We start from the raw sequence: 26,120 nt of genomic DNA, 5'->3' as shown, positions 1-26,120 counted from the left end.
GCATGAAAAAATAATTAATTTGTCCCCTTTTAATCGAAAATTTAAAAAGGACTTCAGCTTTAAATAAGACATTTTGTACAAAGCTTGAGCACAAAAAAAGTGAACACCAACGTGTCATGTAAACACCACAAATGTTATTCATTTGTTCAGTAATGCACAGAACAGCGTGCAAGTTCCCTCTCCAGTGGGTTAGATTTCTGTAGCCGCTCCCCTCCCTCCCCTCAGACCTTACTGGAATACAGGAAACCCAGAAGCTTTGGAACATTTACAAAGCTACAGTAGTCAGGATACATTGTGACTGAAGGATTATTTTTTTTTCTTTTAAGGGATTGGTCATTTAAATATACAGAAGTACAATAATCTCACAGGTAAATGAATGGCATCTTGGATTAGAAAAAGCACCAAAATATTTAATATACATCTGGCACAAATTCCACAAGAAGTCAGTAATGGACAAACCAATGCTTTGCTTATAAGAAAAGAAAAACCTCAGACTGCACTTAATGCTCTTCTTCCAAAAGGGACACGACAAAAACATTGCACTCAGGATTGCTATCAAGTAAAGACAACCTTCTTATCACAACCTATTTGCATTGTGCCTTAGATTGCACATTCTGTAAGATGCTGTTTCCATTCTGTTCCAGACAACATCGGTGAGCAAAATTAAAGAAAAGTAACTGTAAAACTACAAACCAAATGGGACTCAGTAGATGCGTCATCTTGGACTTCTCCCACTTTGCCTCTAGGTCATTGCTTCAAGTTTGGCCACGTCCCTTTAAAAAAAGATCCTACATGAAACAGAATTTACTCCAGCCGTTTTCAAGCATTACATTTACACAGCACTTCTGATGCTGCTGTCTAAAAGGGGAAGCACGGGTCTGCTCCGCAACACGCAATACATTCATCATTCCCCAGAGCAGGGCAATGGGATCAGCCATGGTTATCTCTTGGGTAAGTCTGAAAAGGCAAAAAACACTCCCAACACAAAGACCGGCAGATTTGATCCTACGTACCCTCGCGGGTGTGCTGAGACTGATCAGCGCGGTGTATTCACGCCTGACTATTTCCTTAGAATTAGTTCTCTGGGAGCAAACACTATCAAAACGCATTCCTTCCGTAAAGGGTGACTGGAGGCTAAACTGGGGCCAAGATCCACAAGTGAGAACTCCAAGAAATCCAGCTGCATCAACCAGCTCTCCCAGGCTGACCCTTCTCCTCCACGCAGCCCCTCAAGGACATCCAGGTGCTTCACGCCCTCAGACCAGCCAGTGCAGACCCCGGCAGCATCGGGTCAGGACTAATCCTGCCACCTGCACCCACGTCTCCTGGAACTGGAGTTACTCAACAACTAACAGCACCAGGCCCCCCCACCACTCCTGCCAGCCCATCGCCTTGTTTAAAGACTGTTTTAAACTTCTAGATAAGAAAGCAAGCGTATTTTTAAAGATAACTATGTTTAGCGTGACTTAAAGTCACAACTTCAAAATATTAAGCACTATTCTGTTAAGTCCTCTAATATGTAATACATATGGGAGTATAAAACCAGCAGCCAGCCCACAGCTCCAGGGATCCTCTGTGGGTTTGCCACCTCTGGTCACACCATCTCCCCTCTCACGGGCCCAGAGAAGAGCAAGAGTCAGCAGCTGTAACTGCATAAAATGGCAACATTCAAGTAAACACACCGATTCAACAGTAGGCAACCTTTAGTCCAAATATAATTTACAGGGGAAAAAAAAAAACCAGAACATTTTACAGCAAGAACATCAGAGACGGATGGGTTGTCTTCTGTCTGTGTGTGAAATGACAAGTTGTCCAGAAAGGGCTTATCTGAAGAGTGCAATTACGCAAAGATAGAAGCTTTTTAAAAATAAAAAAAAAAAAAAAGTTGTCTAACCTCCAGAACCTGTTGGATTAAAAAACCTAACTACAGAAAGACTGAGGATTGCAACAGTAGTGAGGAACTGCTGTAATTTCAGTGATTTAAGGCAAGCTCTTAGCAGGACTAGTACCTTCATGCTCCTTTACCTATCGCCTCACAGGCCCCGCCATGCTCTCCAAACACGTGCCCACACAGATAGTGCAAGAGGTCACAGCCCAAAAGCAACCCTCGAACTGGAAGAAGAATCCTGTAGCAACAGTTGCTGCAGCACAACATCTGTTTGGGATTTGCAAGGGACACGGGTGTGCTGCCTGAAAGAGAGACACAACCTGAACACATGAACGAACACAGCCCAGCACTGACACCACTCCAGCATCTCCAAAACACCCAAGAACTCTCCAGTTTTGCTCAAGCGTAAGGGTTTTATCCTGAGCAAGATTCTGACCTCAGGGAGGAAAAGGATGGGTGTAGCTGTTAGACTTTTGCAGCTCCCATCTTTGCTGGTTGTTACAGGTCCAGCCTGATAGAACAAAACATGGTATTTTTCATCAAAAGAAAAATACGCTCATGGCACTGCATCAGGTGGGTTCCTAAAGTTTTTCAAGGGCAAATGAAAAGGCTGGTGGCTCCCTCCTGGGGAGCTGCTGCTCCATCTTCCAATTTACTGTCAGTACAGGGACCTGGACCAGGGAAGAGGATGTGTGATGAGAAAAGGCCCTGAGCCACACATGATGCAGCTCCAGTCGGTCACTCTATTGCACTCCAAAACTAGCACCCAGGAGGACCGACACACTGTTTGCAGCTTGACTTGGCTCCCTTTCACAGGGTTGATTGCATGCAGATTAAAAGCAGTATACCAAAAAGTATGGCAAATATAGATAATACTTAACTTGGGTCAATTAAAAAAAAATAGATTACTCATCCAGGCTTAAAATCCTGGGAGCAAAGGATGGTAACCTTAAACTATTCAAGTCTAAGAACAAGAGGTAGAGATACCTATGTACTTCATGATGAAGGAGTTACAGCCTTCTGTCCTACAATCGCATGTATTTCACTTCAATTGACAATATAAAACCAAAGATTCAATCTTCAATAGTCCAGAGACAAGGTTTAACACTGGTGGTTTTGTTTGCACATAACAAAATTTAAGCAGACACTTAGCTTTCAACACTTATTAGAAAAAAATATTTATGTTATTGAAACACTACCCTGAAGAACTTTAAGTTTCAGGATAAGCATCTTCCTTTTTATTATGAAAGGCTAAATTCACATGCACACATTTTGAGCAGAGTGAGCTCGAGGGAAGAACTGGGTGCTCAATTTATTGAGGATCTTCTAAAAAAGGATCACACTGCAGAACACAAGGCTGTGAGACCCAGAAACTCACAATGACTATTATTTTCCAATGAATGGGAATGATGTAACCTCAGCCAACAAATTACATCATGACTGAGGTGGCGATTAATTACATGGTGTTCCTTTTTTTGGGAAACAAGGCTTAGAACTGTAAGGAAGATACTTATGTTGTCACTGTCATGAAGATACTAAAGTCACTGGTCAGTGCATAGCCATGTCTGGGAACCACAGGTGACAGGCCAGTACCTGTCCTGGGAGCCCCGGGTTCTTCAGGCTCTGATGGACATGCAAGGAGTGAAACAAAAGTCACACAGGCAAAGCTGCTGCCACCCCCAGCGCTCTGAACCCCCGACTCGAGAGCCACCCTGCCCTCAGGAAGAGGGGCTCTGTCTCTCTGCCACCGAGCCCCAGTCACTCCCTGGGCAGCGGAGCAGGGAGAACTCGTTCCAGGCTCTTAAACGCGCTCGGCGGTTCGGAGGCTGATTCAGATCTGCCCCACCAGCCCTGGGAAGCCAGGGCTCCTCCTGGGACGGACCAAACTGCCACCGGCTTCAGCCATCTGATTTTACACCACCTGCCACACCTTCATTTATTTTTTCCTGTGGTTCTTTCATTACAATTGCACGGTATTAAAAAGTTATAACTATCCATATAGAATAGCACCAGCAGCAAGTAAACTCACAATTCAGCATTCAATTTCAACTAATTTCCTCGGTCGTGTTTTATGGCCGTCTCTGGGCGGAATCTTTCAAATCCTTACTTGAATCAATAAATTAGTCTTTGACCTCAGAAACGCACCCACACAAGTAAAAATTAGCATAACTGAACCTCCAGTTGATCTGGGAGCCAAATTTTAAAGGTGTTGCAAACTATAATATGGGGCAGGTGGTCAGTGTTTTATTACTCAGGAATGAAGTTTACAGGAGTTATATTTCTTTGCATATAAGGGAAGGCAATAAAATGCCAGAGTGTAGACATCAGACCAGTTTTCCAGTATATTACTAAAACTATCTCTATAGTTATCTATAGTTATTTATCCCAAGTTGCAGCAGATTCAATACATGCATCAAGTTTTCTACTGCATAGTCTAATTAAAAAAAAAATATAATTAAATAGTTGCAATGGTTTCAAGGATTCCATCAGCATCACTGTTCACTACAGTCCTGTGCCCTACACAATAAAGATTTAAATTATATAAAAATGAAGAGTGAATGTATTTGGCCTGTTCCACAGATATTCACAGTTTAACCATTAAACAAGCATATTTTCAGAGGCTCCAATATTGTTAAAAACGTCTCAGAAACATGTACAAACCCCACTCCCACACAGGTACCAGTACCAGCGTTGCAGAGTACGGGCTATTCTCGTTTAGGATCATGAAATCCCCAGACAATCCAAGGGCAGGTCTGACCCCTCTCTCACTTGCAGCACTGCCAAAGAGTTGCACCTTCAGCTCCTGGTTCAGGAGTTTAAAACTGATACAGGTCTGGCTTGCATCCTGTAAATGGTAATTAAAAAAACTGAAGTTAGGCTAAAAAAAACCACGGTTCTTTGCTAGACAGATCAATTGGCTATTTTTGCAAGTATTCTACCCAACGAGTGGAGTTGCTCTTGTGAGGCTGAAAGCAGCAGAACAAGAACAAGGTTTTTCTTCTGTACTGAAAGTATGAGACTTGAGCCACTGACAACTGTTTGTCCTTTCCCCAACAGGAAACAAGATTTTTTTCCCTTCCTCTATATTCACCACCACCATCTTTAAAAAGAAGTCGTATTACATTTGATGCACTAAACCAGGCTAAGCCTTGATGTGCTACAAATTATGTCCTTACCACAAATCCACATTCAGAGCACAAGAAAAACACCTGCCTTAAAGAGCTCTATCCCTCATCCTTTGGAGCTGCTGCAGTTCAGCATATACATCGCTGCAGCCACTGCCACGATTTGGTGTGCACGTGTGTGCACTGGCTATCCATTTGAATAGTTAGTTTTCACATTGTGGACATTTTAAATTACCTTTAGGGAAAAAAAATAAAACAAAGTGATGAACAAAGCATTTAACAGCTGAATGAATGAGTAGTCTCAAACTTATAAATACAGTCTTCATTTACTATCAAATCAGTCTCCATTTGGAACTTTTGCTAACAAAGCAGCCTCTGTTGGGGAATTTTTTTTCTTTTTCTAAAATAACAGCACCAGCAAAAGTCTCACCATAAATTCAATTATACCAGCCTGCTTTGCTCATCAAATCAGAGTAAGATTTTGGTGCCAAACAGTGCTTGTGCCACGGCAGCTTGGAAGGTTATAGTAGCAAAGACAAAGCTTTGGGTATATTCCCTATAATACAGCACGTTCAGGGCTCCCCTCCTGCAAAGAGACAGACTCAGCTGCAGCTGGAACAACTACATTTGTTTTCCACAGCTTAACACGTCTCCCAGCAAGAGCTTGCAGAAGCAGCATGGACCAAACTCTCCTTTTATTAGATGAAAGAGATGCTATCTGTGGCTTGTGGGTTTGTTTTTAAACAGTTTTCAGTACCCACATTGTGTTAGTGATTTATGATCTCAGACCCAAGCTATTGCATAGGCTGTGCACCAGCAAAGCCAGTGACAGAATTCAGGCAGATCCTCCTCCTCCTCTCCCTGCTGACCCCTCTGGGGCATGGCAGATGTGCAAAGCAAGCCATCCTGCACCCACTGACAAGCTCGCCCCTTATACTCTGTTTCCCTTTAGCTTTAAAACCTTTAGATCACAAAACCCATTAGATGCTGTGGATAACTGTCCAGGGTTTTTTTTCTTTCGGTTTGTTTTTTAATTGAAGCCGATTTATGATCCTGAAATGCAGCTCTGAAAAGAAAAGGTGTGAAATGGAAGTGTATCAAGTTCATTAAGCCAGTACTTAGCTCTATAGAAAGCCTTGGCAATCATCCCTTTTACCAAAAGGTGTAAAAAAGTTGACATACTAAAATTAAAAAAGGTAGCATCAATAACCAAAAAAGTTTCAACCAGTGTTAATAAAACTCCCTTTAAGTCACAACAGTTTCAACAGGCAAATAGTCCCAATACAGGCATTGTAAAATAATAAATTGACTCCTATCCAAATATTATCAAATCAGTCTAAAAATGACTCATCTACACTGTTGTCATCAAGAACACATTAAGAATTCACTTTGTCATCAGATGCCGATATTGTTGCTCCAGAAAGTGTGGAGTATTAACTGCAATTTAGCAATTAAACATAGGTTTTAAAAAATTGGTTCGTCAATATTAATGCAAAAGATAGTTCCTTACATAGAAGTACTGTGCTTGCCAGACAAGTAAGATAATACTTTAGGTATAAATCAAACAAATTAAAGCAGAATTATACCACAGTTTTCCTTGAAGACTTAGGGTTTATGTGTTGCTTCTGTCAATGTTTAGCAAACTTAAGAAGCAGAACCTTTGGTTCTTTTAGTCAAGTAAAAATATTCTCATGAAACCACAAAAATACAACTTCCAGAGAAAATGGAAGTCCATCAAGAAGTCCACTTTCAATAAAACTGAGGTAGTACTGCTCTTTTATTACATGATGTGTAAGAGATTTAGATACAAATCGTCATCTACCACTCAGTTGACTGACAGGTACAGTAATTTTATAAAACAATCCCAACATTTAGTTTGAAACTCCAAAAAAAGGAATGATCTGGACTCATTCGCTAAGAGTTAGCTTTAAAATGGGAATTAGCCATATTACAAAAAGCTGTTGCTTACATTGGTTTTTAGAGCCTTATTACCGGGGGGATTAATGCATTTGTAGTTAACAGTTAACACTGCTGTTCATCTTGGTATAAAACCTTAAAATTATTACAGCCTAAAATTTCAACAATGTAAACAGCACTACACACAGTACAGACCTGCCCTGACAGATGTAGTATGAAAAACTTAATCTGGCACTGTATAATTTAGCAATGTTAATTTAACCTAACTAAAAAGATCTACATTGTGCAAGAAATATCAGACTTACTTATACTAATCTGAAGTCTTAAAAAAAACCCCAAAACGCTTAACTTGTAGCCAGGGTCAAATATTTCAGGGCAAGAGTAAAAGGAATAACCAAAATTAAGAAAGTGCCTAAAACATGATACAGCATTTTAGAGCCCTTTCAAAGACAAGGCAGAAAAAGGTGTAAAGTAGAAAAGTCTGGAGCCTCGGTAATTTCCAGAAACATCCAGAGTTTACATTTCATGAAGGGCAACAGGTTCCTTCTGTCACTGCTGCTTCGATGCCGCTAAGTCTGTTCCTCCGCACACAGGCCCTCTGTGTCCGGAGACGTAATACATTTGGTTTCCTCTTCCTTTTTCCTTCGCTCCATTTCCCACTCCACAAAGGTGTCGAAGAGACTCGGCCAGGCCTCGTCCTCGCTGTAGTTGCTAAGGTCCGGTCCAATCACCTGAGTAAAATTTAGAAACATGTTCCACGTGTCCCGGGAGATTCCCTTGATTCCTGAGGGGTTCTCGATTAGGAAGTGTAACCACTGGTCCAAAATGGGGGGCTTGTTTTGGGTGAAGACTAATTTCCAAAGGGCAATGGCTATTTCCCGATGTAGCGACCTCTGTCCTTCTTCAGAGTCCAGGCCGAACTGGAAGGTGAAACGATAGAGATCCTTGAATTTATCTTCCTGCTTGGCTTCATTTAAGAGGCTGGGGAACCTTGCACAAATGCCGTCAATGCTGTCTGCGTTTATTGCTTTGCAGCCTTCAAAAAACTCCTTCCTATTAAGCAAGAAAGAGAAATTAGTGCAAGCACTTCCCACCGACCTCACGCGCTGAACACTTCCCATCTCTGTTCAGCCACGCCACATGGGTGCAAAAGAGGGTTATCTGGACAAGACAAGGTGTGCTCTCAGCCTGGGTGGCACAAGGATCTTGGCAGCAGGAGCTACTGGAAGGAGAGACGTTTCCAAGAAATTTCTCATGGCTTGGGGGACCACAGACACCATTCAGATCTGCTGGGACACCGTTAGCATTCGAAAGACATTTTGCTGTCTGGCTTTCTGACAACTCAATAATACCACATCCAGTGCCTTTCACATTAAAAAGTGCATCAAATTTACCACAGAATAAATGCCAAATGTCTGAAAACACCACATTTATGCACTGAAGCACCATATATAAACCAGCTTGATTCAATACTGCCCATGCTCTGGGTGAGCTGTTCCCAAGGGACAGAGCAGTTCACTGGTGGCTTTCCTGTGGTTTTTGGTTGGTCTTCCAGCCTGCAAAATAAAAAGGGTGCCAACGGCAACGGTCAGCAAAGGCACCTGCTGAGAGAGCGGAAGAGAGCACGGCATCACACAACATAGGCTACAACGCAATGTATAAACACTGCTCGAAGCACCAGTCCTGTACTAATTAGCCTACTAATAATCTGGCAAAGTGGGTAGATGGTTAGCGCTGATTTCTCAAATGCTCATGAGCAAGTGTTATAGCCAGCCAGTAGTAAGCAGAGCCAGCAGACTCTGTGCGGAGGGTGCCAACGGCAACGGTCAGCAAAGGCACCTGCTGAGAGAGTGGAAGAGAGCACGGCATCACACAACATAGGCTACAACGCAATGCATAAACACTGCTCGAAGCACCAGTCCTGTACTAATTAGCCTACTAATAATCTGGCAAAGTGGGTAGATGGTTAGCGCTGATTTCTCAAATGCTCATGAGCAAGGGTTATAACCAGCCAGTACTAAGCAGAGCCAGCAGACTCTGCGTGAGATGGGCTGGAGGGAAGACAGGAGATGGGGCAGTGCTCAGGAGAACAGAAGATCACGTTGCTTTCCTCGATGGAAGAAGCCCATCAGCACTCGCATCACGGAGCACACTGTTGGGGGTAACCTCTCACCCTTAGATCTGCCAGCTTTCCAAGAAAATCAAAACGATGTTAATAAGACTCATGGTGGTTGTGCAGAATCACAGAGACTACTTGCAATTCCTTTTCCACATTAGCAAATACCTGCGCCAACAGCCTCTAGTAAATCCACATTTGCATTCCAGAATAACTCATCCATTTGACACACACCCACATCCACAAAGGCTGCGAAGATGCCGGAAAAGCTATCTGTGTCCAGTGCACTGCAGAGGCTTGGTTCAAGGCTCAGGACACTTAAGTAATTTTGAAAGTTATTAGCTGAGGAAAAATAGGTAGCATTACTCAAACCAACTGAGATAGACCAAAAAAATTTAAAAATTCATTCTCTCTCAGCAAGTCCATGAAGAAGTCTTTCCTTGCTCTTACCTGGACATTGATAATCAAGCTGCGGGGGGAGAGGCTGTTGTAGTTTTGGGTTAGGTTTGTGGGGTTTTTTCCTGGTAAGTTTTAGCTGTTCTGTCACTTCCTGTAGCATCACACATGCTATAAAAAGCCTGCTCACTGACACCCTTGTCCAGAAGGACAGACAGCCCTTCAAACACCAATCACTTGTCAGACAGTGTGAAACAGCTACCAGTGTCAAAAACCTTGCGTTGCCTTCCCTCTCTATGCTTTAATAGGATTACTCTTGGAAAAAGACATTAAGTGTAACAGTGGTTGGGCAGGAACAATTCCTAGGATGCAGTCTGTCATCCTGTCACAGCGTTGGTAGCAATTACTAAGAAATCTCACATTACTTTAAAGCAAAAATTAATTTCAGTGTCCGATCTCATCACCAAGATAATGCTGGATACAGTAAAACTGCTTTTGGTAAATCAAGAATAAATGAATGTCTACAGAATCTCACTACACTGTTCATCATTAGCCACATTATGTCCAAAACCACATTTTTGGTTCTGAAACTCACCGTAAGGGGAAGGGGAATACAATACAAAGCTTACCTTTTGCAGCAGTAGGAATTAATTTGATCAAAATGCAAGTGTTAGAAGAAATAAGTGAAGTGAGGCTAATGTCTCCAACATACAGATGACAGGATACACTTTAACATATGAAAATAATTACAAGTTCTACAAGAACTAACCTTGTAAATTTGCACATGGTAGCAGCCTGGAATTTCCAAGCCAAAACTAGCACTTTAAATTCAGTGGGATCAACACAGAGGTCATTGCAAAATCGTTCCATTCCTTCTTCCAGTATGGCATCTTCCCGTTCATCCTTATACCTCCTAAACAACTCCCCGATCCTTTGGAGCGAAGATTCTTCTGCGCTGGAAACAGAGTCTTTCTTTGTATCTCCAGAAAACGTTGGAGGCTGACTAGACTCCACAGCAGCATCCGTTTTCTTTGTCCCATTCACCAGTATATCTCCTGAAGACTTCCCGCAAGCCGAACCGTGGTCTTCTTTGTGGACTGCACTTCTCTTACTGTGCGACTTGCTGCTGGATTCCCTTTCCCCATTTTTGCTGCCGAGGGTAGAAGAAGGATTCTTGCACTTCGTGACACACTGGCCCATGATGTTGCAAGCCCAGCTTCTCGAGCAGTCCCCTCGCTGTCAGACAGCCTCGCAGCTGCTCCTCAACACATTTCACCCTGCCATTAGCGGCAGTCAACTAACCTGAAAAACAGTTTCAGAGTCAAACTGCTGTTTCTCCACAGAGAATATAGTAAATATTAAACGTGGGATAACATTTGCCAGTAAGAGACCAACTTCAGGATATTTAGGTTTTGCGTACTGAAAAGGAGTAGTGTACAGAAGGTTGGCATATGCCATAAATTTCAGGCAATTTCAAGCTGTTTTACCTAGAAATCAATGCTGCTCACTCAGCGCCTGCAGTATACTAACGGGCCCTAATAAAGGAAATTCCTAAAATTCTTACTGTAACATAGGTTACAAAGAGGTTGATTCATGTACAGCCTTCATCAAGACAGACTACTCTACCCCAGAAATATTTTAAAGGAAATGGTTTTTAAAAGTATACCCACATTTTATATATAGAATATAAACCACTGAAACAAAGCAGGGGAGAAACAACACTGATGGGACAACCTGGCAGAGACTTAAGCAGTAGATACAGACTGTACCTTCAGCAAATGGGCAAAAAGGGTTGGGGAGGGGTGGAATTGTGTGGGGTTTTTTTTTTTAGAGTTTGGAATCTAAATTATTGTTCTTAAAACATACAGAGAGTGTGTTTGCAACAAGGAGGCAACACTCACTTTTCATACAAGATGGTGTTAAGGAATTATTGTTTCAAGTGGGCTCCTCCCTGCAGGTAACGAGACAGACAGGGGAGGGGGCCTTTTTAATGAAAGTTTTTCAGACAGACACACATGCAGATAAGAAGTAGTAATTCCAGTTCAGGTTTTTTTTTTTTTTAAATTAGAATTAAAATGCCAAAAAGATTTCATCATACTTCACAAATCACAATGTTAAAGCCTTGCATATTGGAAAAAGGTATTTTATGCACCAAAAAGGGTTCTTAAGTTTTCCCTATTAAAACCAAAGTAACACTCTGATACTATCCTATCAGTGTGCAGCCACGCCACGGACAGTCTATTTCTCAGAAACATCAACTCCAAGAAAGCAACTGCTTATCGTATTCCTCGTTTACCCACTTATTTGCATTTCATTTCCACTGTCAGTTAGGCAAAAGCCTCAAACATAAAAATTGGGTTTGTCTGTCTGTTTACTGCTGCCAGGTTACAGAATTTGAACAAGAAAAAAAAAAAAAAGAGATAAAAATTAAAAACTAAGAAATAAAACAGATGTCATGTCAGTTTTTCTGTATTGTTTCTTGGGTAAAGCTCTTCTGAGACCGAATCCCTGTTTTGAGCTGTAAACCAACTTGGAACAGCAACACCAAGTGCAGAGAATTCTCCAGAAACTGGGATTACAAACATAAATTTTCTCTCAGCCATTACGCCCGTTTTTGTAAAATGGTATGAATGCAGTTTTGTGAGTTTAAAAAAATATATATATAAAAAAATCTGTACAACAGCCAGCATGCTGGTTTCAACTACCTGGCTTCTCTTCCCCTCCCAAATCCCTTTTCTTAAACCCATAACCCACACCCAAAACTTATTTTTAAGCAGCAAAAGGAACAAACATCCAATACATCCTTTCACCAAACTGCTTCAAAGATGAACTTTGTATAGGCAAGTAAAGTTCCATCTAATGCATTCAATTTCTTACAATTCAAATAATTTCTTGTAATTTCTTATTCATTTGTATTTTAAAGAATTCATTAAAACATGCATTTCCACATAAACAGCCACTGTGACAATTTCACTGGTCCTTCATACTCCCCAGCTCTCTGACTTGCAGAGTACAGCCTGGCACTGGCTCCTGCGCTGCCATGCGATGAGCAATATCATCTTCTCTAGTGAACACTAGTCATTTTTTCGTTACACCAAAACAAACAGGATATTATTAGACAGTGCAAATTACTGCTTAGTGATTAACTCCCAGACACCAGCCTTCCTTCACCACCACTCCCCTTTAAATTCATCAGAATCCATATGCTCAATCTGCACTAATTCTTGTTCTTCCATCGGTTTCTCAAAGGCAGCTCTACTTGGGCTGTTTTTCTTTAGAGAGGAGCATGCAAGTAAAGGAACAGAATAAAAAAAAGTCCTGAGTAAAAAACAATGCTACAGTTGACACTAGAGTTTAGCTAGTTTATAAAACTTTCTGCTCATACACATAACAGCAATTATTAGCTGTTGGGGATTCAGAGCAGCTTTTCCCTATGGACAGGTTAAAGAATAGCTGTCTATTAGTGAATGGTACTTTCATCTAGCTGGTAGCAGTCACATCACACACAGCATAATGGGCAGAGATAAATCTAATTCACTCTAGGAATCCCAATTTAAAGTTTAAAAGAAAAAAAAAGACAGTTTGCAAGACTAACTTACACACCCTGTCCATAAATTTTCCTCACTCAAGTGATTCATGCTATCATGCTTCCTAAGCAACAGCTTCTATTAATGATGATAATCCAATATTCAAGTCTACAAAGCGACATCACCAGTATGATAAACAGACAGGGTTTATTGTCATTTTCTGTCATGGAAAGACAGCATTACAATGCAGAGAGAGAAGGTCAGCCAGCATTATTAAACATCTGTATGTGAGGAAGCGTACTGACAGCCATTTCCAAAAACCAATGGAGAGCACAGTAAGAGCACTAACCCACAGAGTGCAAGGTAACCCCATCCCCACAGAACACCCCTCTAATGAACCCGTTTTCTGTCCTCCACCCTACCTGCCTCCAAGGAGCCCACTGCTGCTCCTGCCCAGCCAGTGTCTGGGCTCTGCTCACACTGCTGTTCCGTGCAGTAACAGAGCTCTTCCTTCCTCCTCCTCCTCCTCCCTGCCGAGGAGGTGTTCAGAGCACAGTCCTACTCGTTATGAACAAACACGAGAAGATACTGAAGTACAGTTGCTGCAATTCCTCACTTTTCTACTACATGAAACTCGATGCCACGTGCCAGATACTTTGAAGCGTTCTACCCCAAAAATAGCAAAACCAGCTTGAAAAAAAAAAAAAGTCAGACCGCATCCGCTGGCAGTTTGTGCATGTATCTGGTTTTGTAAGAGACAAATCTTTCTGGCGCTCCATCAGTTACCCTTTCATAAAATGCCTTCACCGAGCTGGATTCACTTCACTTACTAGTCACCTCCGCTTCCTACATGACTCAGGTTTCAAGGCATGAAAGGAACAAGAGCCTCGGAAGGAGATAGAAATGAGTGGGAGAACTCGGCCCTTTTGTTCAGGAAGGCTGGAGAGAGGATCCAGTTGCAGCATCAGGAGCTGCGCGGAGCTGAGTGTTCAAGGAGTATGAAAAAGCACTCTCAGGAAAGAGAACACTCATTTACCCGTAGAGCAAAGGAAGTGTCACGTCTAGGTCACGCTGATTACGGTTGAGTGAGCACAAGGACGTGCAGAGATATTTCTCCCAGCTGGATTGGGAACTACAAGTATTAAGTTCTCCCATACCCAAAGGTTACACTGGATCGGTGGCAAAGCACCATTCCCCAAGCCATCAGTTCCCAAGAGCAAAATTACTGTTAACAGGCTTGTACAACGTAACAGTGAGACACAAAAGGCAGCACTGACCACTGGTTTTGCCATTCTGCTAAAAAAGATCAAAATCCAGGGCTAAGGTTGGATCGTACTCAGCGCTACAGGACACAGTACTCCCAAAGAAGTTTGATTACTCAGACACGTGTTGAGCAATAACCTACAGTAAATATGAATCACCAAGATGCCCATGAGGCACCCTCCACATAACAGGAACTGCAAAGCAGAGATCAACAATGATGTTCTCTGCTCCTCTCTGGAAGGAACTAAGCAACTAACTGGAAACACAGGAAAACGAGTGCTGGTGAATACAGCCACCCTCTAAGAACAAAGGGTGTGTAGAACCATATCACCCAACACATTTAACAGGAAACCTAGAGAAGATTGGAAAGACCTTGCTAATGCTTAGCTTTTTGTTTTGGGGTTTTTTGTTGTTGTTTTTGGTTTCTTTGTTGTTGTTATGAGCTTTTTGGTTCGGTTTTGGGGTTTTAGTACAGTAAGGAAATTAGTTTTTCTCCATTTTCAAGTGACCAGATCACATGTAACCCAACATTTGAAGCAAGTAAAACAACAAAGTGACTCAGTAATAATTCTCTGTCACACCAGCACACCATGGCACAATTGACAACAGCAACACTGAAGTGGGGGAAAGCTGGCTGTAGGAGAGAAGATGCAAAGGAGATATTTAAGTAACCCTGTATTTTTCTTTAATGACCAATGTTATTGTAGTAACAGAAATTATTGGATACATCCAGAGAATAACAAAACACAGCCAAGCATTATGCTGTTTAATAAAGTGTTGCATCAGAAGGTATTTACAACAAGTTTCAAAATGTAAAAAGTATCAAGAGAGAAAAGGAAAAAACCCTCTGTAAATTCAAGAACACCTCAAAGACAAATTTAGGAAATCTCGTAACAAAAGGGACACAGCTCAGCCAGCCATTAAATCCCTTCCCCATTAGCAGTTCTCCAGCTAAGGCAAAGACAACATTGCTAGAGCTTAACTAAGCCTCAACCCAGTCTCAACTTTTGGCAAATACTTGAGCATAGTCTGTAAGAATTTTACGGAATTTCACTATGCATTATCTACCTGTTAGTGGACAAGAATACATTCTAAAATATCTGAGAGTAGGGAACAGTATGATGGGTGCCCTGTCTTTTGCCAGCTCTGAACAGATACACACAGCTTTTCATTGGGGAGCCTCAAGAGTATCATTGCAACTCCTGAACCAGAAGGAATTGCTGCTTTAACGGTGGATGCTGGGCAAGTGATCTTGTAAGCAAACATGTAATACTTACATAGTTTCAGCTACACAGGGAATCATTCCACTAGCTGTCACAGCCTCTTTCAGGCTGCCTGGGTTCCACATGGAATGCTGCAAGACAAAAGACCACACAAATCTTTACTATTAGAAGAGGCTATGAAAACCCTAAAATGCACCAAATTGCTCAGAAGCAATTCATAGCCAAAATCCATTTATTAAAAGAGTCATTTTACAAAACTACTTCAGATTTTACTTATTAAGTAGCATTAACACCACTAATGCTGCATTGCCATATAAAGCATAGATCAGGTACTGAATACAACAGACAAGTTCAAATGTTTGTTAGGAGTAAACACACACTTCCGGATACTTTTATGGCTTTCAGCACAGGAGAGTTAATTCCTCATTTCATGCACCCAAAGCAAAACAGAGGCCGTGCTATCATTGTCAATGCATGTTAGCTAAGCGGCTGTTTAATCTGTGAATGCCAGACAGCTGCTACCTAGCAAAGCATAATTTGGGTCTAGAAAGTAATTCTCTTTTTTCATTCTCTAGCACATTCTTTTCCATGTTTGTTTTCCCATGTTCAGTTGAGCTGGCTCAACTTCTCTTAAATTCCCAGCTCTGCTATATAACTACAAAGCTCTGAAGAGAAGATGACAAAGGTTTATGTAGCAAGAGCTACAACCACAGCACCTAGTCAACACCTCTGTTTGCATCTGATCTAGGAAAATAACAACCCAAAACAAAACAAGAAAGCTCTGGCAAAGCTCTACCATACTAACACTAAAACGTCCTGTTTTTACAGTTCTTAGTACATCCACGGAACATACTGATTTTTTTACATGAGACCTACGTCTTAGAAAACAAGTGGGAACGTTAGCTTGTTCAGTGCTTTATTCAGTAGAAAGTAGGGAATGGATGTAGAAAGACAACCATGAAACAAGTTCTTACCGCACATGTCAATCTCTGCATAAATTGAGTTTTCCCAAACTTTAGTCCTATATGCAGATTAGCACAAGTTTGACTGACAAATAAAACCTAGTTCAGATAAAAACTTTTAAAAAAACCTTTTAAAAGACAGGGGAAACAGGCATCCAAAATGCTTCAAAACCCCTAGAAACTGTAGAGCGGTGCTTTTGCCCATAATAGACAAAGGCAGAGCAAAAACGTATCTCCGCTCAACTGTTTTTATGCATTTATTTTTGAGATGGGTAGTCTAAAAAGCCTACTTCACTCTGTACTTACATCCTCCACTTCCAAAGCTCACCTTCCACACAAACCACCACCCTTTCGCATCCTCGACAGTCTCAGAGCTCTTTTAGCACACACTCCTGCTGAAAAGGCCACCAGCCAGCTCAAACGTGTACAGGGGCAGGGGAGTTCCTGCCTCTCTCTCCATGAAATTACTAGCTCGGATTTCTTTCTGTTTGACCATAGCATCCCATGAATTTCAAGAATTTAAGCAAATGGAACATCTGGCACTTCTGTGCTAATTTCCTTTGGCACCCTGCAACTAAGTAATTCCTTTTATAAAACATCAGGGGAGGAAAGAAGAGACTGGAGGGACAGGGAGCTGCGCAGCCTCATTCCCCCAGGAGTCTGCTTAAATAGAGGAGAGGCAACATCTTACACTTCACATTTTGAAAACCATTGTCATGGCAACTTTATGCAACAAACTACTTTTCAGACAGATCTGTATTTCTTTGGAAGAAACCTATGATCCACCAAATCTTCATTTCCAGTTGACTACAGCACATAGGGGAAGCAAATGCTTATTTCAAGTTCAAAAGAAGCTGGATATGACAGAGCTCAGTCCTACCCAGCAACAGCCAAACCTTTTCAGGTCATTTGAAGTAGTTTCCACGTTGGCTGACCTGTACACACACACTGTCTGGAGCCAGGTGCCAGAAATGTTAACATCTATTAGAACCGCCAGCCACAATTCTTCCCCCATTCTTACTACTTTTACTCTACCAAGTTGCCCATTTCAACTTTTTTAAAATTTTAACGTAGTAGCAAGTCTAAACTTATGTGACAACACACTTATGGGATGTGGAATAAAAAGTTAGTCTGAGCTAGCAGTTAAAAACCCAAGCTCTTCAAGTCTGTATTTAAAGGCTATCATAGCCCAGCAATGTGTGGTGGCTGACTTCATCCTAAATCACACAAGATGACTGCGGCGGGGGTGGAAAGAAGCATCAACGCTTTTGTGGCAAAAGTTTCAATTCAGTCCTTGGGTCAGGGTTGCAAGGAACAACCATACGCTACCATCACCACGCATCCCCCTTTGCTGATGCGGGAGGAGCATCACGCAACAGCAAACAGCCTGCGTCCTTCGTTAGCAATCCCACTCGGCAGCCCGCTGGGAAAAGAAATAAATGGTGTGCACCCTCAGGATTGTGGAGACCTTTGTTTTGCTCACCTGCTTCTTCCTGCACCTGTGTCTGCCTCCCCCCTGTGACTCGGGCTCTCCTGAGCACTGGTGCACAGAGGATCACACCACACAACACTGCAGTGACACAACCACTACCTCCCTCCACACTCCTCCTCAGCAGCTCGGCCAGGGGTAAAAGCTGACAGAGTTCTCACAAAAAGCAACTTTTTTTTTTTTACTTTCCTGTGGGGAATCAGTGAAGAATGAATGATATTATTTCCCTCTTCAGCAGGCTGAAATCGAGAGGATGAACTCTGCATGTGGGAGACTTTACCGCGCAGTTGAGTTCTGTGCTACAGCACCAAAGCACCTGGTGTGTAAGTGTTAAAGCACGAATGAAGCTTCAGTCAGCAAAGCTATCACGTTATGGAAACTGCTTATTTCAAGTCATAACCTGCAACGAAACTTTCTCAGCAAAAGCACTCTGACTCCGGCACAATGGGCACATTATGGGCTTTCATTAGCCCAGAAGACACCTCACTGCATCCCTCCCCAAGCACTGTGCTAGCACCCCTTTGTCACACAGACCTGCTCCGCACCTCTACTACAGCAACACATCTATGCAAAGTTACTTAAGAGGAAGTCTAAAAGCAGGAAAGTCCTGCTGCAATTAGTTAAAATGAATTATTAGTTTGTCAGGCTTCCTGCAGTTCAAGCACCTTTCAATGAACTACAGCCAGGTTATGATTTTGGAGACAAACAGATGGGAACTTTGTCAATCTGTTCCAAGTCAGAGTAACAAGCTATTTCTGATGAACTTCGCTTTGAGCTTTGGAATCAAACCAGAGTATTTAGAAATCTGATCAAACTGGGTAAAGTTGGTCTCTACAAAACACACCTGTATCAGAGAAGAAGCTATTTTACAGGCACATGAAAAAGCACTGTGTAGAGCTTTGGCTGCCACTTGGCAGAAGACAAATGGCAGTCAGTGGGAAAACCAAGAAGCTCCCAGCCCAACAATGCGTATGTTGGAACCTAAATAGTCTGTTGTCTCAAAAATGTGGACTTCTTTGAGAAAGACCATACTGGAAAGGCTTACCTTCTTTGGAAGGGAAGAGAGGGGCAGGTATCTAAAAAAACCCCCAATTAACAACAGATTCAGAAACTGCTTCACTGTGTCTACGGTCCATAATGCTGGACCAGCTCTCAGTGCCAAGAACCAGACCTATCACCAAGCTTCTTCCCAGAAGCCACCCCACAGTCTCCAAAAAGCAGGCAAAAATCTCTTAAACAATTGCACCTTGACATGGTGTGCTGTCACTTCAAGTCCAGGGCTGGGACATCAACAGGGATTTTTCCATCCAAGAATCTGGGCAAGAGAAACCTGCTTTCTGCACTCGTGAAGAGCACACCCTGCTAAGACCCAGGGCATGACAACACACTTCATCTTCCAACTGCAACAAGTCTTAAAAAAATGGAATAGATGTTTCGGATCTGTAGTTCCCTATGTGCAACTAACTATACGAGGTTAGCTTAATTAAAAATGAATAATAATGTGAAAAATGATAGGGAAATAGAGAGTAAAGGCACGTTAGTACTTTTTCTCATCAAAGACATATTCCTTAAGCAGCTTTTTCAGATGATAGACATGCATCAACCTCAAATCCCTCTCTTTCTTTTACATTCTCTAACCACACAATACCTTACTTACCAATTATTTCTCATTGTCTTTTCCACTTGGCCCCATTAAAAAGTTTTAAAACTTTCCCATTATGCACTTCATCCTACTTTATTAGGTGGGTGGAATGGATTATTGTATTTTCACAGAGCAAACCCAAGTCCAGTTAGCTAAACAGCATATAATCTTAGAAGGGTGCCTTCAGGTGCTTCTGTAATGTAAATAAATTAATGAACTAATTCATGCAGCAGCAGTGCTTGTTTTGAGAAGTCTATTTAGGCTATGAACAAGACAATAGGCAGAGGGGAAATCAAGACAGCCAATGTGGCTGCTCAAGAACACACCATTGGTTTTCAGTAAAGCTGAAACCAGAACCCTGACCAGATCCCAATCCCACCTGATCCTCTACCTCATACATACTTAGACATGAACAAACTCGTTTATTTCACTGCACTTAATTCAAACCCTGGATGAGTTTGAATCTACTACCTTCAAAAAACAAAGATTCGGTCACTGAGCAATTCATCTCCATCCATTTAAAAACTATCAGTCTTCCCTCTCTCCCCTGAGATCCTTGTCAAAGGCCACACAACTCTCAAGGTGCAGCACTTACAAAACAGCAAATCATCACCTAATGAAGGTTTCTGGGTTTTCTTTCCCTTTAATATGCAAAGGGCTGTAAAAGAATAATCCTTCAGTATTTTTCCAGGGTACACTGTAACTTTCGCACAGCATGACAGACCTTTAGCACCTCAGTACGTATCATGAATAATTAAAGCAGCACATGCCAGGGGAAGAGCTGCCCTGTGCTCAGACACAACCAGTTCACATCTCTAAGCAAAACTGCAGGTTATGGGACCAACAGAAACCCTCAGATATTTGACACAGATGCATCTCGCTGTAAGCATCCAAATGTAGCTGTGCTACAAATATTTACCTTACTCTTAGTCGATTCCGTAAATTAATCTACGGGAAACGGCAACTACTCTGTAGCCAAACCAGAATAACTTAAAAAAAACCACCTCAGTCTACAATCCGCTTTGCAATGGAAAAAAAATAATTTACTTTTAATGTGAGATAAGTGTGCACAGATTCTCTTTTGCACCGAGTTCAGCCAGCAGACTTCACCCTGAAGTGGCAGAGGCACCTTCATAGTTTACGTTCAGCTGAATATAATTCAGATAGATATCAAGTTATTTCTGTAATAAGATATGCTTTCAACTAATTGTAATAATCGTATTCTTACTGCTCTCAAGACTGAAGAAAACCATGCAACTCACGTAAAAGAAGAAAGTCCTTGCAGCGGCTCCGATTAACGGTATCCCATCTCCAGCACATTTGAAAGCAGTTGTGAGAACCATGACCCACACAGCCACCTAACAGAGCAGTGAAGGGAGAAGTCTAAAGACAAGAGCCAGAGCACCTCATAAGATCATTTCTGGCAGCAGATGCTCGTAAGGAGTTGACAGAAGGTCCACCAGCCATTGCCCTCAGTGTAACATAGTTTACAGGCTGCCAGCCAAAAGAATCACTCAATTCATGCAGTCGTGGAGGAATTTCATTACCAGCTGACCACCTAAATACTAGAATCATATTTATGTATAAAGAATTGTTCTAAGTGACAGGACCGACATCTGAAAATGCTTTAAGAGCATGCGCTTGGATTTTTAAACCGACTACAGTTTTTAAAGCAGAAAATACACAAAGCCACCTGCAGAGACCCTGATTTGAGTCCTGACTTCCCTATCACCGTGAATGACACTAACACTTTACAAAGGATGTATAGGACACTGTACAAAGGATGCTGCAGTGTTTGGATGTTAACTGCATCAACAGCTTCAAAGGAGCTCCTTTGAGTATACTTAGGTCATCAGTTACAACAAAGACTCAGTTCTCCCTGAGAAATCCGGTGGCAGCTTCAACCAACACATGCATTTTATTAATAAGTTTTTACATATCCTTGATTTCACTTGATGTCCTGCGTCTCACAAGAGAAGTAAGGTGTGTAGGTACCTATCCTGTACCTCACGAGACATAATCACTAACTCCAAGCACAGGTAACCGTGCCTGAAGCTGGTGTGCATCAGACCTTTGGCATTTCCAGACTGCCCATTTATGTGCTGATCTAGAGCACTCGAGGCTTTCTGTACAGACTCATCTGTAAAGAAAATATTGTATAGTCAGCATATGACCAAAACCAAGTTCTAGGACATTTGTGTTTGTTAAGTCTATTACTAAACTACACACACACCCCATAATCATAGGCGTTAGTATGATTTTTCTCCCTCCCTTTCAATTTTAAAACAAAAGGCTAAGACTGACTACATTAGATGTTTCAAAGCTGCAGAAGGAAAAGCTGCATTCCAGTAAAATATTTCATAGTAAGAACTAAAAACTGTTACTGTCTGCTAATACATGGATGCAAAAATAAGACTGGTATTTTTCAGGAGCACAAAATCCTTTTGGTTTAAAAAAAAACACAATTATGTTCACTAAACAGGAACAGCAAGACAACAAATAACTATGACTGTCTTTGGCAGTCTGACTTTCTGGGAATAACAAACTGTGACAGGAGGTCAGTAACAGCATTCTCACATTTTGCTAAGTAAGTTTTGTCTTTCACGAAACAGATGCCACAGACAGAACAGCATTTATAACTATTCTTTCTGAGACACCAGAAGATTATACTAGCTCATTCTCTTTACCAGAATCCTGTCCCACCATCTATGCTTTCGTTGGTTTCTCTAGAGTAATCCTACTGCTATGAAAGAATTCTTTAATACTTAGAACTAAGTAGTCCCCTAACCATCACTCTTCTAGCAGTGAAATACCGCAATTAAATAACCTTTACCTAAAATCCAGATTTTCTACTTCCTTCAAGATGCAGATCATTGGATTGGAGAGCTGTCCCTCATGACAAATAGATAAAATGGAGACACAATGAGTCTAAATGGGTTAGTTCTCGAATTATCTTTCGGGCAAGAAGCTTTGATTCACTTTCTTTTCCCCAATTTGCTCTGTTCGAGTTAAAACTGAAATCAGAATGTAAAAACATTACCAAACTCTCACACCAAAGACACACGTGACAGGGAGAGCTTCCTTATGTCACCTTTAAAGAATACTGGTGTTTGAGGGAAAGCAGAGCTCCTCTCCGGTTTGCCAGCCACCCCTGGGACTCTCAGACTCGCTCCCCCACAGCCAGCTACCGACAGCTGAGCAGTTCCACAGAACCTTTTCATGAAAGGGTGAAGTCGCGGACGATGGGAGCACGTCTGCAAGGCTTGGCTTTTCTGATCACTCCCTGGGAAGGCTTCACCCAGATCTGTAATTACCTGACTCAAACTAGAGTTAAAAGAAAGGGGGAGGAGGGGAAGGGGGAGAAAAGATAGCTGACTGTTTCAAAAGACACTCTCGAGAGAGTTTACTGTATAGACTGTATAGAAGACACCAAGAAAACTAGCACAGACAGTTTACTTGTGTCATATGTTTACAGGGGGTAAATTGCAGGTGGCTCTTTACCAGAAGGCAACATTCGCCTTGAACATTTGCCATGAAATTACCATTGTTTCGAGTCAAGTTACTATGTCATTACTGCTGAATAACTTAGAGTCAAGTATACAATTAATCCATGTCACCAATGCAGATAATCTGCAAAACATTACAGCCATTTAATCTAGTATTTTTAAAAGGAGGAAGGGGGAAGAGACAAAGAAATTATTAGACTTCCAGTAACCAGAAGACAAAGCCCATTAGTCAGAGGCAAATAAAGGAGAGGAAGCCAGTGAGATAAGATGCAGATCCCCAGGGAGAAGCAGCCAGACAGAAGGAGCCCAGTCAGGGAATTCTGATGAAAACTGTTAAGGGGGTTCCCTCTTTTATTCTTGTGACTACCAAGTCCCTCAAGTGTTTACAGATTGTTCTTTCAGTCTTCGAGAATTCTGGCTACCAATATTCAGCTCCTTCTCTATTTTTAAGAATGAGGATGAAAGAAAGGACTGTTTTTCTAACATCCTATGCCTTTATTTTTACAGTCTCTTCTTACTCAGAGCAGAGCTTTCCTTTTACATTCACTACTAGAGACCCATGTGCCTAATGGAACAATAACATTGTTTCTGCACTTCACAAGTTCTTACAAACTGCCAAAAATCCCACAACGATGGGTTTTATACTACTCCGAGGTTCTAAATTTAATTTATCAACACTTCTCCTGCACCCAGTAAAGAAAACAGACTGCTATGGCGTGGGACAGTTCTGAGAAATACCGAGGGCTCACACTCCTGCTGACGTGCAGCTGTGCCTCTCCTCATACCCAAACCACCTTTACATTGTTTTCTGCCATGAGGAAACACACCCTTAGAAGAGTCATGTCTATCCCCCATTCTTCCACCCCCTTTCCATCTACTTCATATTATTCCCCTGCCCCAATACACATACACACAACATAGAGGATTTTTTTCCTGTTCCTTAAACTGAACCAAAGAAAGTAGCGGAACCAAGCCTCTTCCTGCAGACACAAAATTGTTAGAAAAAGTCCCTTTTGTCTTAGAAGTCTGTCAAACTGTCTGGCAGTCCCTATTGCTCAATATATACTTCTTTAACTAATTTAACTGACAGTCTTCCCGAAGAGCTGTTGTTAGTTTTTCTCTCAAAGCCACCCCTTCAGTTCATCCAATCCCCTTTTTCAATACAATCCATGCTAAATGGAAGTAAAATGCAATTATGAATGAATTTCTAAGATCAACAAATTAAAAGAATTATTGATGCAAATCAGTTAGAATTTGCTATGAACACAATAACGCTCAGCTCCAAAATAAAGCAAGAAACTGTGCAGAGAAGGCACCTAATCCAGTCTTAAAGATGCAGGAGCAGAGTACAGAATACATTGCAGGCTATCAGTCTCAAGATGAAAGCAATTTTAAAAGCATCACATTGAGCAGCCAAGTAATATCAAAGCTGTAAGTTCCCCCATTAATAGTTTTGTAAAATTGTTTAAGGATTATAATCATTCATGCCTGCATACAACTTGCTACTAGGAAATAATCAGAATGTTAGAAATCATGACAAGAGCTGATATTTGCAGTAAGTTTGTAAAGCCATTTGTACTTTGTGAATCCAAACTAATTCAACACAGATCACAAGCTCTCCTTTTTCTGCTGATGTGCAGAAAATCCTTGCTTTAGATTGTGTGCTGCCTTTCATGTAAAGGACTATGAGGGTTTCCCACAGAGCACTAACACACACCTGTGTGGGGAAAGTGTAAGATTTTAAAGACAAACTACAGAACTGACAAGAACATTAGAAATCAGATCTCTTAACTTTCACATGCAGCCATAACCAAGGGACTGCATTTCCTTTCCTGAGGACTCTCTTTTACCAGGGAAACATGCAGCATCGTTCAGATGCACTTGAGAACCAGCACAGGCATTCTTTCTTCCCACTGCTAGCCCAAATAAAACACTAATACCTCAGTTATACATTAACTGTTTAACAAAGAGGCTCTTAAACAGATAATAAGAATGCATTTAGAAGAGATATCTTTTGTTCTCCAAAAAAAGACACAGCGTGCAGCAAAACTGTAACTGCCAGTGATGCCTGTAATTTTCAGAAAGGTTCTGTGGTTTTTGTTTGCACAGCTATACCCCTTTTTTCAGAGCACTTAACCTATTACCCCTTGAAATTCTGCGGCAGACGTTACCATTTAAAAAAAAAAAGTTACCAGCTGTGGATCAATGCTCTATTCCGATACTTGGCATCGGACTGTTCACTTATCAATGTAACATTTTGAAGGACAGCATATCACAGCGTTAACTATTTAAAAGATAATCAATTATTCTTTCCAGCAACCACAGCAGTAATAGGAAAGGCATATTCTTTCAACCAATATTTGCTTGAAACACTGATTGTGCAAGTTACAACTTAAGTTGTTAGGAGTGGTTTATTAGTACCAACACAGCCCCAAAGAGTAAGAGCAATTAACATAGATTGAAGCTCTCACAGGAAGGGCAAACACATTCAGGAGGGGGAGTGAAAGCCAAGGTAAGAGGAGAAGCGGCCGTGCAGAGGTGGTCTGTTCAGATTATGAGAACTATCTCGGGAATAAACTGCTCCGTGTTTTATCACGCTGCCTGTTTCCTGAAAACACTGTGATTACACACCTTCTGGCCTTACACACGTAAAGGCTGGGCACGGGGAATATTCAAACAAAGCGGCCGATGCCCTCAGCCCCGGCGGGGACACGGTGCTGGAGGCACAGGGGCGGCTTGACAAGACACGGTTCAGGGTCCCGCAGATGGCACACCCCAATATTTAAAAAAAAAAATCAGTAAGAAGGAAACAACCCCAAAGCGAGCCGGGACCACTACCTGGGGCACACGGGTCCGAGAGGGGCGGGCTGGGCTCGGCGTCTGCCCCGGCCTGCCCGGAGCCAGACCCCGCAAACACCCACCGGAGAAGCGCCTCGGACGGGACCGCCCCGCGCCGCACCACCGGGGGAGGCGGCGGCTCCGGCTCCCGGCCGGGCACGCCGGTACCGTGGGGCCGTCCCGGCGGCTGCCAGCCCCGGGGGCCGGGCGGGCTGCGGCTCCAGAAGA

At 42.0% G+C, this 26,120-nt stretch overlaps 1 protein-coding gene across 4 annotated transcripts in view; it reads right to left on the bottom strand.

The window, feature by feature from the left end:
- Positions 1–14: 14 nt before the first annotated feature.
- Positions 15–26,120, bottom strand: part of DCUN1D3 (DCN1, defective in cullin neddylation 1, domain containing 3) — a 26,885-nt gene continuing 779 nt past the window's right edge. The window contains exons 2-5 of one of the 4 annotated variants that reach the window (XM_014936419.1): positions 15,510–15,586; positions 10,212–10,744; positions 7,451–7,983; positions 15–4,733 (exon numbers count right to left, since the gene is read on the bottom strand). In XM_014936419.1, the coding sequence (XP_014791905.1) occupies positions 7,500–7,983; positions 10,212–10,642 (915 nt within the window). In that variant the 5' untranslated portion in view covers positions 10,643–10,744; positions 15,510–15,586 and the 3' untranslated portion in view covers positions 15–4,733; positions 7,451–7,499. Of the gene's footprint in view, positions 7,984–10,211; positions 10,745–15,509; positions 15,587–20,810; positions 20,831–25,685; positions 25,759–26,120 lie in introns of those variants that run through there. The other 3 variants (XM_014936417.1, XM_014936418.1, XM_014936416.1) reach the window with 3 other exon arrangements.

Source organism: Calidris pugnax, unplaced genomic scaffold (genome assembly GCF_001431845.1).
Source record: "Calidris pugnax isolate Ruff unplaced genomic scaffold, ASM143184v1 scaffold17, whole genome shotgun sequence".
Classification (NCBI taxonomy): Eukaryota; Metazoa; Chordata; class Aves; order Charadriiformes; family Scolopacidae; genus Calidris; species Calidris pugnax.
This window is presented reverse-complemented; position numbering and strand designations above follow the sequence as displayed.